Genomic DNA, 14,230 nt, shown 5'->3' on the forward strand with positions numbered 1-14,230 from the left:
ATGACCTTCCAATTTCAAATTCTCTATGATGAAGTGTAATCGTAGGGAGTGACGCAAATCATAAAGTAAACAATTTAAACCTTTTTCATTCCTTTAGATTTGCGTAACAGAAAGATATTTAAACATATAAGATCGGGAAAGTTGCGAAACAAAGAAAAAATCACCATCAATGATTTATTTCTTAGAAATATATATTTTCTCGTTAGGAATATATTTAAAAAATATATATGTATGCTTGATAAACAAATTATCGTTTGGTTGTTTTAATGAACTAAAATTTTATTGAGTTCAATAAAAAGCATCATTATTGGTTATGCTTTGAGAAACTTTACTCGTCCAATTTCATTAGAAAAAAAAAAAGAAAAAAATTGGAAAAAATAGCAGAAGGAAAAACATCAGCTGATAATCTTTCAATAATGTTTATATGAATACCGCCTTTCACAACTGCACATATAAAACTTTTGTTTCATATATGAAACAGCTGACTTTTTATGTAAGTAAACATTTTTAATATTAATATTAAAAAAAATCGTTTGCCTTGTTAATAATAATGGTTCCTTGGTGTATCATCGTTACAATCGAAAGTTCATACTTTTCTGCAATTTCTTTATAACATCTGAACGAGTTTCAAAAAAAAAAAAAAAAAAAAAAAAACTAAAATTAAATACTGCTAATTTTCATTAAAACAAATTTTGACTCAATTTTTTTTTACTAAAAACCACATGAAAGTTTTGCTAATGAAAAATTTATGCAAAATTATTTATTTGACTTTCTTTTTCAGCGGAAGAAATTGCACTATGAATTTTTGTTAGACATCGTTAAAACTTTGCATCGAAAAAAGCCAAAAATATTATTTATTTCCTTATTTATGGCGAAAATAGAAAGATGACCAATCCAAGTGATATTTTATGATTAAAAATAAACAATCTTAAGCAGGCAAAATTTAGCTACAAATAATCCAAATTTCATAAATCAACTAGGCTTCTATTTTTGAATACTAAAAAGTCTCAGAACATCTACAACATACACTCTCTTTCTTCTTTTTGATCAATAAAATAAGAAAGTACTAAGATTACTCAATTTTTGGCCACACAATAAATTTTTGCCCTATTTCGTCCACCATTAGATTTATTATGTCAAACTGTTGGACAAATCAATACGCATTCTGCCTGATCAGTACTATTTGATAGCTTATAACCCAATTTAACATTACATCGACATCTACTGCACAGTAGTCCATCACATTTGATGACATTTTCATTGAATTGTTTCGATTTCGATTCTTCCCTCTTATTTGAGTTGGAAATGGTAGATGGACAAATTGGAACTGAATGCTTCTCATTGCGTCCCAGACGAACCAGCACTTCCGAATGTTTGCATTGCACTATAAAAAATTGAAACTAATATTGACTGTGTCAAAAATGAGAATTAAATATTGAAAATTAAGCAGAAAATATACAACAAATTTGATATTTAGGTTCTATTCTTAAGAAGACCATCATTCAATAAATCTAAAAATAATTTAAATAAAATTCACTTATATCAAAAGCCATTTTAGATGTTATGCTTGTAACTGACTCTTTCTTTTCCAATTAAAAATATTTGGCTGAAACAGTGAAATATCACAGATAACATGAAATGTTGATCTAGAATTTCTAATCTATAAGTATTATATGTCTAAATTCACATAGATTACATTCTATTTAGACTTTTGATATGATGATATGATCTAATTTTGCTTATTTTGGATTTGTTAATATTAGATGTGAATAGATTCGGAATTAGTTTGTTTGACGGCTTGTATAATCATTTTATATACCTGTTAAATAACATTTGGAATGTATCTTTAATAATTTTCTGTTTCGTTATTATATTAATTTTAATTTTATTATAATAAATATGGGTTTCCAGAAAACATTAAAGAAAAATTGAAAAAAAATGAAAAACAAAAAACTCAAATATTGATTTTATTCATGTATTATCAGAAAACGATGAATTATTTACTAGTTCAAATATCCAAATGTCATACCTTTTGCAAAACATTTCTCCATATATATTAAATAGAAAACACCAAGAATCTGTAATGAAATATTTTATTTGAGGAAAAATTGAAATTCTTCATACTACAGGAAAATTTATACCGATCTTAATTCTACAACTGTAATTTTAAAATGAAAATCAACAATGAATTGAGAGAAAAAAAGATAAAATGCAAAAAAATTTTCACTTATTTTTACGTAAAATTTCACGCTACCGCGTATTTTCCTACTTTCCTACTAAAAATGCAAATCAATACTCACCGAAATAATTGCTTTTTTTCCCATATTTATTCAAATTGAAACAATTGCCCAATTAGAAAATGTGAAAAACGTACGAGTAGCAACCAAGAATTATGAAATATTAATACGATATGAAGTATTTTCTTTCTTTTTTTTTTTTTTAGAAAACCGAAAAGGACGCTAAAGAATATTTTCGATATATTAAATGATTGCATCTCGCATACTAATATCTTTCCCCTACTTAAATTTGGAGTGCATTTAAAAAATAGATACAGAGATTGTCAAGAAGAGCCGTACTCATAAAAAAAGAATCAAATTTCTTCCTTAAATTTCACTATGATAAAAAATCAATAGGAATGATTACATATTGCCATCTGCATCGATTAGAATTAAAACAATCGAATCTCTTCGCATGTATAAGCACAGATTAATGTGTGAACTCTTTGTTCTGTGAGAATCTTTTTCATTTCTACTCTCATAAATTAAACATCTCTATTTCCAAATATTTCATATCCATTATTTTCAACGATTAAATTAGATGCAAAACTGCTTTACACACACATACACACATACACACACACACACACACACACACACACACACTGAAAGAAGCATATTTCACTGTTTAATAATTAATTTGGAAAAGAAACAACAAAAATATGGGTCATCTGTCTATCTAAACAATATGGACAGTTCCAGTTAATAGACCTATTCCAAGAAATCTAAGGATTGGATCGAAATACTGAGATGAGATGAAATGCGGACAAATCAGTGGAGTGTTTTATTCGTTTATCTTTTGTATACATACCCTTGGAAATTTAACGAAGTAACAAATTATTAGAAACAAATCAAAAATTAAAGGAAGACTTATTCATGCGTAAAGAAAAGACAAAAAAGGAGAAAGCAACAATATGATAGTTTAAAGTGTCAGGAAAAATAACGAAACTTAATTTCTGTTATCAAAGATTTGATCCATTTTGAGAGAGGATGAAATTACATTATTGTGGGTGTGGTTTTCAGATTAAAGTTATAAAATCGTAAAATTAGACAACCATTTTAATTTTTTTGAAATAAAGACTTAAATTAGCAAATCGAGTCTTTTGCAGTTGTGGCAGATTACTTGTAAGAAGAGCAACACTATGACCGTCACATATTGAGAAAATCCGAAACAAAGCAAGTGATAAGCATTCAGCATCTTCCAGACATTCCGAAATAATAAAGGGTGCCACCTGAAATGATAACAATCGATTAGTTCCAAGTAATAAGAAATAAATAATAACAGTTAAGAGATTAACAGATTCATCTAAATACAATATACCATAACTTTTGTATTACATTTACAATCTGCACCAAAATTTTACATAAATAAGTGCGCAAATGTTCCTCAAAACTGATCAAGGCATGGCTGAAGCTTAGTACATTTACTTTGGTAGCCAAATACACTTCCACTTCCCAGTAAATTTCTCTTATTAAACATTCAAAGACAATGCAAATTTCGACAAATGCGTTTTCCTTTATTAATAGATATTTCGAGTTGGGAATATCATATTTTGGATTTGGTATCTTAAAATATTAAAAATGATAGAGTCTCATTAAACAAAGGGAGAGCAAAAGAAGACAAAAGAAGAGATATGGGGAAGAAGGAAAAGAAAAAAAATGAACTTTCTGCTTTAATCCATTTCACTAACAGCAAAAATCAGCATATATTTGATAAACACGATCATATGCTTCCTATTTCTTTTTATTCATCTAATCATATAATTTCTCTTTCTTCCTATTCCTTTTTTTCTTTTAGATGGAATTGCTGAAGTTTGGTTATTTAGAAGTGTCAGATTTTTTTTTGAAGTTTTTTGTTGGTGATTTTCGTCATCATTCAATCTGAATTTTTTTCAAAGTTTGTTATTTCTTTTCCTTCTTTCTGTATTTTGGATTTGTGGATTAATTTTTCCTTTGTTTAGTCCTTGAGCTAGTGTCCTCTAATATGAAGCAAAAGAAAGAAGAGAGAGAGAGGAAGTGTTTACGAGACACTGTTCCATTAATTCTTTCACCTTAGTAAAAGTAAAAAAAAAAAAAAAAAAAAACTGAAGAATCCAACTCTTGAACACTGGTAAATATGATAAGGTGGTATACTGTGTTGATGGTAATAATTTTCCTCTTTTACTTTCTCACATTTTTCCTTCCTTCCTTTTCTTTTACTTTCTCCCATTTTCTTTTCCTCATTGTAAAATTTTTTTCTATCATCTAATTGTTTTTCATCATTTTCTTTTCACGAAAAATAATACAGTGAATTCTGGTTTTAGATCTCCATTTAAATGCTGCCATCTAAAAACAAGGAAAAAAGAAAGTCATTTTTCACATAGGCCACTAAGAAAAATTTTTTGCTGCAACGAAAAAAAACAAATACTAAGAAATACAATGAGAAAACACAAGTATTTCATGGGTAATGATAAAAAAAAAACTTACCCGGGAAAACGATCGTTCATATTTTACCATTTCGCCAGCAACTTTAGCAAATCCATAAGAAAGGTAACGAGTAAACTGAGGATTGATTGTCTGTGTATCATTTATATATTTCTGAATAGCTTGTCCAACACATACAAACAAGTTTATGTACAACGAGCACTGATCATTAATCACAGAATGGGCACCAAATCGTAAACAATTCTGAAAAGCAAAAAATTTTATTAAACGCATATATTCCAATTATGAAAATCAATGTCGACTTCATTTCTATTAAAAATCTGAAAATCACTTGATGTACACCATCTCAATCCAATTTTTCTTTATTTTCAGACGAACTACTTTTTTTATATTAAACTAATATTGAACTACTTTTTATTTTCCAATTGGAATCAGATCTTCACTGCGACAAAAGGATGCATTATTATTATCCTGCAAGCACTTCTCAGGGTTATGTCATTCCTTACTATCTTCATTTTTAATATAAACTTTCCAGGGGTCTATAATTCGCAATGCAATCACAGTGATTTAAATATCAGTTTTCTGCATAACTTTCTATAAAGTAAATCTTCGTATTTTCTTAAATTTGTTATCCTTCATATTCCAACTCTCTATTAAACAGAAGAGAAGATACGGGCACTGGAAGTGCGGCTTCGATCTTATTATATTCTTTTTCTTCACAAAATTCTCTATATACTGTAAGATTCGTATTTTACAGAAGATTTAAAATTCAATCACTGGAATTTATTTTTGATTGTAAGATCTGACTTATTGTCATGGAAAAATAAAAATGCCAATAGGATACATAATTCAATAGGTATCAAATGCCAATAGGATACATAATTCAATAGGTCCACCTGGTCCACCAGGGCCTCCTGGACCACCAGGACCACCTGGAGATGCAGGACCAGACGGAGCACCAGGCCTGGGAGGTGGAGCCGGAGCACCGGGTCCAGCAGGGCCAAAAGGACCACCAGGACTGCCTGGAGAACCTGGGCCACAAGGACCACCGGGTCCACCAGGAGAGGATGCGCCAAACGAAGGCATCATTCCAGGAGAACCTGGACCACCAGGTAAATTCTGCGATTTAAAATTGTAGAAAAAAAGTATTAGTGCAGCCATAGTGAAGGGAATTATGGTTTATCAAATGTGTGGAATGAAATCTTGAAACTTACACAAATATTTCAGGCGATATAGGACCACCTGGGCCACAAGGCCCACCGGGACAACCAGGTGCCGATGGACCGCCGGGACCAGCTGGACCGAAAGGACCGCCAGGACCGCCCGGACAACCCGGTGCCGATGGCCAACCTGGAGCACCAGGAGAACCAGGAGAACCTGGTGCTCCCGGTGAAAAAGGTATCTGCCCGAAATACTGCGCCATCGACGGTGGTGTTTTTTTCGAGGACGGTACTCGAAGATAAATCAATCCAATGCTCAAATCTATATTATGTGAATTAAAAATGAAAATCTTTTACCTTGTTACATTTTTTGCAGTACAGTTATGGCTCACATTGCATTTTTAAAATTGTTTCAGAAATTTGCCCTAAAACGACCGAATAAGGTTGCAATAAAGAAAACAATCCTCTCAGAATCTTGAAATACATTGCATTTCACTTTAATTTAAGGTAAAAAGTAAGGAAAGTAGTTGAATTGTTATTCAAGAAATCACTTAGCAAAAGTCATAAAATTCAGTTGTTAACAAGGTCCAATTCAAACGAATAAAACGCGGTCACACCTGTTTGTCGCATATAAGTTTTTATGAACTAAAATTAATGTTAAAAAGTCATAACATTATTTTGTTAGGCCCGTAATATAGCGCACTCAAGAAGTTACTCATAAGTTGAAGAATCGCTGAGAATTAAACGACAGTTGTTTGTTGATAATTGCAAAGCGTACCATTCAAATTATTCCGTAATTATTTTCTTTATTTTCCTAACATAAAAAAAAGACTCCTACCATTTTCCGATCAGAGCAATTTTCTGATTAAAAATTTTTTAAATGTATCTCTAAAAACTCAAACATTATATTTCTGCATTAATTAGAATGACTTTTCAGTGGGTAAAATTCGATACTGTTCCACCTTCCCGTTCATCTATCCCTTTCTTGTCCTTAATTTACCTCCATCATTTCGTCCCTTCATTAGTAACAGTAATAAATGAATGTCATTTAATGAGAAATACGAAAATTGCTCTTTGCTTAATGCTTTTGTTTCATCATAAATGTAAACATACATACAATTCGTAACAAACCTGTTTCTAGCAAACTGTTCCTGTATAGTTTATAGCTAATAGCTCTATGCAGAAATGTATATTTTAAATTTAAAAAGTCTTCTTTGAAGAATATATATGTACGGTTAACTACACAATTAATCCCAATGAATATATACGGTTAACTACACAATTAATTATAATGCTTACCAGAAGAAGAGAAAGAGTTTTGCGTAGCGCTACAAAATTTGAGGATAACGATTCACAGTTCACTGCAAGAATTGCTAAAGCAAATGACACAAAATCTCTCTCATATGCACTACCAGTGGCGACCTAGAAAGTGTTAGAAGTTCAAACTTTTAATTAAATTCATACAATCTGTTGCATATAACAGATAGGACAAATAATGAAATTACATGAAAAGTTGATGAGATCGATATTAACCCATTTATAGTCGAGCATTTGATCAAATCAGAATAAATTTGATAAACTACATTATTTGGATCACATAAAAAAGTAAGCAGAGAGGGAGATAGTAAAGTGTAGCAGCCTGTAAAAAAACCTACCGGAAGAATATGCCTCAGAAAATCAATAGCTGTCAGATAGTCTCTTCCAGCAATATCTACTACTATTTCCAGTACATCTTTAAGTACAGCAAATAATAGTTTTCTCTTTTCTTCATTTTGATGTTTTGCCAATGCAAAATATAATGCAAATTTTTTCGATGGTTGAAGATCGTGCGAAGATGAGTGTAGCAAATTTTTCAACTAAAATAAATAATTATTAGACATCTTAGAACATTGTTATTGGCTGGGGTATGCTGAACTGATAAAGAACCAAACTCTGATACTACACAAAGTTTGCTTTAACAGTTCGTTCAACGAATTAATATCATAAGATAGTTAATTGAATAGAGAATAATACTAACCATTTCCACCGATGCAATACTGATAATTTCGTTAATATTGGATTCATCATAGAATTCGAAATATTTAACATATTTCCAGGAAATGATATGCCCGAGTTTACCTCTTTTTACCATCCATAAAATGGATCTTTTCAGCAACTGTGACATCTGCTCAGATATTATTCCAAGCCCTATCAGTCTATCTGGGTGTTTACAAAGAGCTTTGCACAGCTGAAATTGATTTATAGTTTGCTTGTATCTAAAGTAGTAACATAAGACAAATTTTTTCAACAAATTTTTTTTTCTCAAATTTTTTATTGATTTTTCTCAGATTTTTTATTGCTAGTATGAAAGTAGAATTGCTAACTTCTGAGAAATTATCAAACAAATCAATATTCTAATTAAATTAGTAAGAGCTTCAGCATTACAAGTTCTATGAAAAAGTATAATAATAGAATGTATTCTCACTTTACCTAGTAAGAACTTAATTTTTGTCTCGATTTTTTTGTCTAATTTAAAATTTTCACTAAATTCGGTACTAAAATAAAAAAAAAATCTTACTTGATCGGCGTTTGTGACATGTTCTGCTATATTTTCAATCTCTTCTTCAGTTACTGTCGTATCATTATCTTGCAAAGTTTTCACAACTAATAACATTGATAAGGATAATTCAAAAAGAGATAATTTTATTTCATCCATGCAATCGAGAGGAGAGACCAATCCATAAACATGTTGGAAAATCTACGAAAAAAATAAAATGGTAGCAATAAAGTCAAACTGTAATGAATTAAGTATAGAAAAGTTCGCGAAGATTTTGCCGGTTTTCTGTGAAAAATATTCCATATAATAAAGAAATCAAAAACAGTCTCTCTGAGATATATATTTATTAAAAAGATTTAAACTTTTGTGTAAGATTACCTCTTCGGCAGAAATTCGTAATGCACTGTTTTCTCCTGCATTCATTTCGCGATGAATTTCATCAAACGTATCACATAGAGGTTTTAAAAAGTAGTATTCCTCTTCAATTAAAGGTCTTTGTACCGCAGCTTTCAATATAGCGTCAGACTAAAAAATTATTTCCCATAAATACTTACTATATTTCATTAATCATAATTCAATTAGCAAACACTATGCTATATCGTTTCAAAATTACTTTTTTGGTATTGGAGAACTGCAACGTTCCAAAGATATCCAACTACCTGTTGTTAGATAGAAAAAAAAAAAAAAAAAACCTTGACAGCAAGCATATCACGACTGCAACCACTAAGCAGGAATTCTTTAACTAGGATTTGCGTGCTTTTTGAGTAATTATTCGAGCAACCACATCGAAGTAAAATCTTGATATATTTTTTTAGTATTTTTTCTTTAAAGCTGTTTATTAGAACGCGAAATAATTTCGTATCCGATCTAAAATGATAGCTGATAGGCTAGGACAGTGATGTTTTTTAAAAACAGTAATGTTTTAAGAAAAAATTTTTCATAAAAACTATAACTTCTGAAAAATATAGCAAGAAAACATTGCAGTAGTAAACTATACTTCATGCATTGCTCAACTCAAACACGAACTTTTCTTAGCATAAATCCCAAAACTAACCTCATTATCGACAGAGTACTTTCAATCGCAATTTCAAACAATTCCGATGATATGCAAGGAATCAACGAGATCAAAACACAAAATAATGCCACTCGCAGTGAAACTGGTAGAGATTTTAACGAATATCCTCTTCCACAAATTGACTGAACAATTTGGCAAAATCTTTCATCAGATGACAAAGTATGATGTGAAGGCGGAATGAATGAAGACATTATTATTTTCCAAGAACTGCAATAATATAATTCTTATGTAAATATTGTTCATTAAAAATAATTCGCACATAAGAGAAGTATCTCAAAAATTCTGAACTTTTTTATAAGCTATATTGATATCCATATTGTCCTCCACCCAATTTTTTTAAAAAATGGGAATTTATTAATAAGTTTACTTTCCCTTTTATAAATTTGCATTTATTTCGACAACTCTATGAGGATGCAAAAGGAATATACATATGCATCCCATCCTTAAAGTGAGAAAAAACGAAATCATTAAGTCCCAGACTTGAAATTAAATAGACCCTAATAATGAATCAAAATGATCAATTGATACTTTCAGATTTGGCATGAAATTGGAAAAATATCAAAAGGATAGAAAACTTACTTTAGTTCATCTTCATAGCTCTTATTTGATATGGACAATATTCCTACAACATTTTCTCTGATCCAAATTCCAACATTTCCTTTTTGCTGCGCAAAATTTTCATCTGTTAACAATGATAAATTCAACAGCAAACAACGAAAAAAAGGCTGTACTACTTTGGAAGCATAGGCATCAGTTAATCTCGAATGACGAAATATCGACTGGATCAGCAAATACAGCTGAAAGCATACATACTTGAAAAAGCAATAAATTACTTTGGCAATCATCAAGATGAGCTAATAATGCTAAATTACAACATTATTGAAATTTTTAAATCAACATTAAAAATAAACGATCAATATGATTTTTTTTTTTTTGATTAAAAAATGAAGTCAATGTCTCAGAACATATAAAGATTTCTAATTACTAAATGCTTTCTAAACATAAACGTCTTAAAATTTTTTGAAAAATTACGTCATTGTTCTCCAGATGGAAGGCAATCAGAATATTTAATAACATTTCGCTTTGGCTCGGTTGGCAGTGTGACAGAAGTATGCCCAAGTTCGCTTTCAACAATATCAGAAACTAAAAAAGAAAAAGTTTAATCGGAAACCACTAATATCGACATATCTTCATAGACAGACAAAAATCATGGTTTACAATTAAAATAAAAAAAAAATAGACTGCAAAAAACGAATGTTATTTGATATTGTCTGATAAAAGATACCTGCTTTCGGGTGCTAAGTGAAAGATCATCATTTTCTTTAAGATTACTCAAAGAATTTTCTAAACATTGCATATGTTGCGTGCAGTCGAAATCCAACGAACTCATAACCAAAACAGTACATAAATTGAAGTGAGCTGATTTCATACATACCTGATAAAAAAATGAAATAACTTGCCAGCATGAGTAGTAAAATGATATGAACTAAATTCTGCAAATAATCAATAAAGTGAAAGAAATAGCAGTGGTTAAAATGGAAAAGTCTGAATATAGAATGCAAAATTCTTATAAAGATACAGTCAATTCCAGGATATATGAATAATAAGTTATATAAAATGATAAAATAGAGTAGTTAATTGATGAACGAACTAGATTTAGAGCATCTGCGCAAAACTATGATTTTACAAATTTAAAACATTCTTAGAAAAACCAATTTTTTTTTTTTTGTCGTCAGAAACCTGAATAATATCTATCAAGGAAATTCAAAGGAAATATAACAAACTTCTGGAAGTAATAATTTATTCCAAACACTTTGAAGAGTTTCTCGATCGTATTCGTCAGAATAAGCGGCTAGAAGAGCGACTGAGTAGAAGATTACTTCCGCAACAACAGAAGCTATGGAATATTGTTTCATGAGACAAAGATGGCAATAAGCTTGCGGAAGAATTTCATGAAGCAATAACTGGAGTTGTTTATTTTGCAACAAATCTGTACAACATATAAGATGTTTCAGTAGAAAACAGTGATTTCTGAAAATAAAAAACATAAGAAGTTACCTCGATAACTTTTTTCTATTTTTTTTTTTTTTTTTAGAATATGTTAGTTTCCTTCGCAGTGAAGTTATCATAAGTGGTACTAGGAAAAGAGGCAAAGCCATCTTTGCGTTTCATTTAAATTTTATTCAACCTTATTGAAAATAATCTTAACATAACCTCAACCACCCAATAAAATCAATTGACAAGTAGACAAGGTTTCCAATTCGCACGAAATTAAAGCTATACAGAAACATGAAAACATACTGAAATTCTTAAAAATATCAAACCTTATTCCTGAAGTGTTTTTCATGAGAAAATCAATCCATTTTTTAGCATAACTGCAAACAGTTGAAAAACTCATAACGACGAATTCTTTTCGTAAATATGTCAGAAATATTTCATTCATTTCAAAATCTGGGCACTCCACTGAAAGATCCGAAACTGCTTGTAAACAAAGATCTATCTGACCATTAGCGAATATTCTTAAAAGTTGTTCTGAAATTAATTAAGTTTTGAATTAAATATCATCGCTTTCATAAATTTAGAATTCAAACTCGTGTGAATTTATTCATGCGTCAAACTTGAATGGTATATCACTATAAAATATTTAAGGAGCAGAAAAATATAAAACTTGCGTGGAAGCGTACTACTCTCATTCTTCAGTATGCTGCATATTTCTTGTTTATTATACAGTTTTGCCTAAAGAATGAGAAATGTTAGAGAAATCAAAAATAACATCTAAAAAAAATCAGAGCACAAGCAAAATAAAATTTCAATATCCTTGAGAAAAAAAATTAATTAAAAATCCAAAATATGTGATTTCGTTGCTATGGTCTTTTTGACGTATTTCCAAATCAGCCATAATGCTACCTCTTGGTCAAGTTAATTAAAGTGAGTTAGCTTCCAATTATGTATTCTTGCTTTGTTATCTGAGTCAGATTTCAGAAAGTTTTTTTTTTTTTTTTTTTTTCTTAAAATATAATGAATTACATCAATTTTCTTCGATATTTTCCATCTGATTTTCGACTTCCCTCCATTCAGCGCCAGCGACTTCGAGTGGTTCTTGCAGTCTGACATTACTGTTATGATTAGGACGCAAAAGATTACGCGAAGTGGATAAAAAATTCAATGCCTCCTGATATATTCGCTTCCGCCGGATGTAAAAATAGATGTCAAACTAAACAAACTATAATTAAAACAATTTAAAAAAAAAACTTTAACAGTGTACTTTAAACATCATCTGTTACAATAAATACAATTTATTGATTTATAGATCATAAGACATGCATTGAACACAAACTAATTTAATGAAATATAACATAAATGTATGAGAACACCTATGAATTAAACCAAAGCATTCCATATGATATGTAGATGAAAACAAATATGCAGATGTATAGTTAGCTTTCCACTCATATTTTCCACTTATATAGGTTTATTTTAAGCAAATAAAATAAACTTATGCATATCGAAATATAAATTCAAAACACAAAAGGCTAACCTTTATAAGCTCTGGGACAGGAAGCCAATACAAAGCGTACTGCTGTTTGTGAAATAGTTCTCCGATATGCTCAACAGCTGCTTCAAACAACGTAGGCACTACAAAAATATATCAGGAAAAATACAAAAACAATAGTTTCGAAAAGCAAAAATAGCTATTCCAAATAAAATAATTTTCTTCATTAACGTTTGAATTTTACACCATAAAAAAATCAGTATTTAATGTTTTGACGAAACTGTATCCAAATGAATGAAGACATATACATCAAATTTTCCTTTCATTTATGTAATGTTAAATTGTGTTGAAGCCTTCAATTTCTCTGTAATTCTGCCAATTTCATCAAATTTGAAATATAATTACTAAATTAATTGCAAAGTCACTAAGAACATTATAGGAAGTGTAAAAACCTTTTTGAGTGATGAAAACAATTCCTGTATGACAGAGACGCTTAGTGATAGCAAAAACTTCAGTACGATCAGGTAAAAACTGTGCAGTTGCACCGTTTCGTATAAATCGTGCTACCCAATAATGTCCTGCAGTACGGAACAGTGTAATTAACTAGAGTGCGAATTTAATTTCCAATCCTACTTAAAAAATTTGAACAGTTCAAAATTAAAACAGATTTAGGTATTGTGATAAAATGCGTCCAAATTGCCAGCAGTTAAAGTACTAATACAAAATCACAAAAACTATCTTTACAGCAGAACTTGCTTAAAGTATATGAAGTTAGAAAAAGATACTTACCAATAAATGTGGTTAATTTCACTACTTCACGTGAGTCGAGCTTCAAATAATAAACTAAATTACCCTAAAAAAAAAGAACTGCAGACTGAAAATTCTAGCGATCACTCCTATCTGCATCTTAATCTTTAATATAAATCAGTGTAAATCAACCTTAACGGAGTTCGATGATAACTGATATTATTGTTATTGTGGTCAGAATATCTCACCTTGATAAGACATAAAATAACCCAAATTATAAACAGTAATAAATAAGCTAACACAAGCAGCTATCTGAATTTCAATGTGCTCATGTAATAAAGTATTACATACACAATACTTACTTGGAAATCAATCCAGCAAAGATCAACAGTATCGTTAGAATTATTGATAAATCGAATGTTCACTTCCTCAACGCTCCTAACAGACCTATATCCAGGATTGAAAATCTTTCCCACAATAAACGAGTCAACCCGAAATTCACTTGACATCTACTACGGC

General features: G+C 30.2%; 4 protein-coding genes across 4 annotated transcripts; 1 reads left to right on the top strand and 3 right to left on the bottom strand.

Moving 5' to 3' along the window:
- Positions 1 to 1,136: 1,136 nt before the first annotated feature.
- On the bottom strand, positions 1,137 to 2,324 carry Bm14680 (Uncharacterized protein; the record flags this gene model as incomplete). The annotated part of the gene is made up of 3 exons (XM_043075681.1): positions 1,137 to 1,384; positions 2,030 to 2,078; positions 2,301 to 2,324. The coding sequence occupies 3 exons, from the start codon at positions 2,322 to 2,324 to the stop codon at positions 1,137 to 1,139; spliced, it is 321 nt and encodes a 106-aa protein (XP_042931615.1).
- A 998-nt stretch (positions 2,325 to 3,322) lies between these two features.
- On the bottom strand, positions 3,323 to 4,772 carry Bm338 (Uncharacterized protein; the record flags this gene model as incomplete). The annotated part of the gene is made up of 2 exons (XM_043075682.1): positions 3,323 to 3,508; positions 4,743 to 4,772. 2 exons carry the CDS (start codon positions 4,770 to 4,772, stop codon positions 3,323 to 3,325), a joined length of 216 nt encoding a protein of 71 aa, XP_042931616.1.
- Positions 4,773 to 5,529: 757 nt separating this feature from the next.
- On the top strand, positions 5,530 to 6,163 carry Bm11024 (Collagen triple helix repeat; the record flags this gene model as incomplete). Its single annotated transcript, XM_001902277.2, is given in 3 exon segments — positions 5,530 to 5,553; positions 5,557 to 5,812; positions 5,928 to 6,163. Coding segments are annotated over 3 exon segments (516 nt in total).
- A 936-nt stretch (positions 6,164 to 7,099) lies between these two features.
- Bm11025 (Uncharacterized protein) lies at positions 7,100 to 14,220 on the bottom strand (the record flags this gene model as incomplete). Its single annotated transcript, XM_043075683.1, has 17 exons — positions 7,100 to 7,282; positions 7,516 to 7,716; positions 7,878 to 8,087; positions 8,418 to 8,597; positions 8,775 to 8,921; positions 9,089 to 9,263; positions 9,451 to 9,678; positions 10,051 to 10,268; positions 10,504 to 10,614; positions 10,757 to 10,906; positions 11,256 to 11,502; positions 11,796 to 12,003; positions 12,589 to 12,685; positions 13,010 to 13,107; positions 13,417 to 13,542; positions 13,754 to 13,817; positions 14,074 to 14,220. The coding sequence occupies 17 exons, from the start codon at positions 14,218 to 14,220 to the stop codon at positions 7,100 to 7,102; spliced, it is 2,790 nt and encodes a 929-aa protein (XP_042931617.1).
- Positions 14,221 to 14,230: the final 10 nt, after the last annotated feature.

Source organism: Brugia malayi (genome assembly GCF_000002995.4).
Source record: "Brugia malayi strain FR3 genome assembly, contig: Bm_v4_ChrX_scaffold_001, whole genome shotgun sequence".
Taxonomy (NCBI): Eukaryota; Metazoa; Nematoda; class Chromadorea; order Rhabditida; family Onchocercidae; genus Brugia; species Brugia malayi.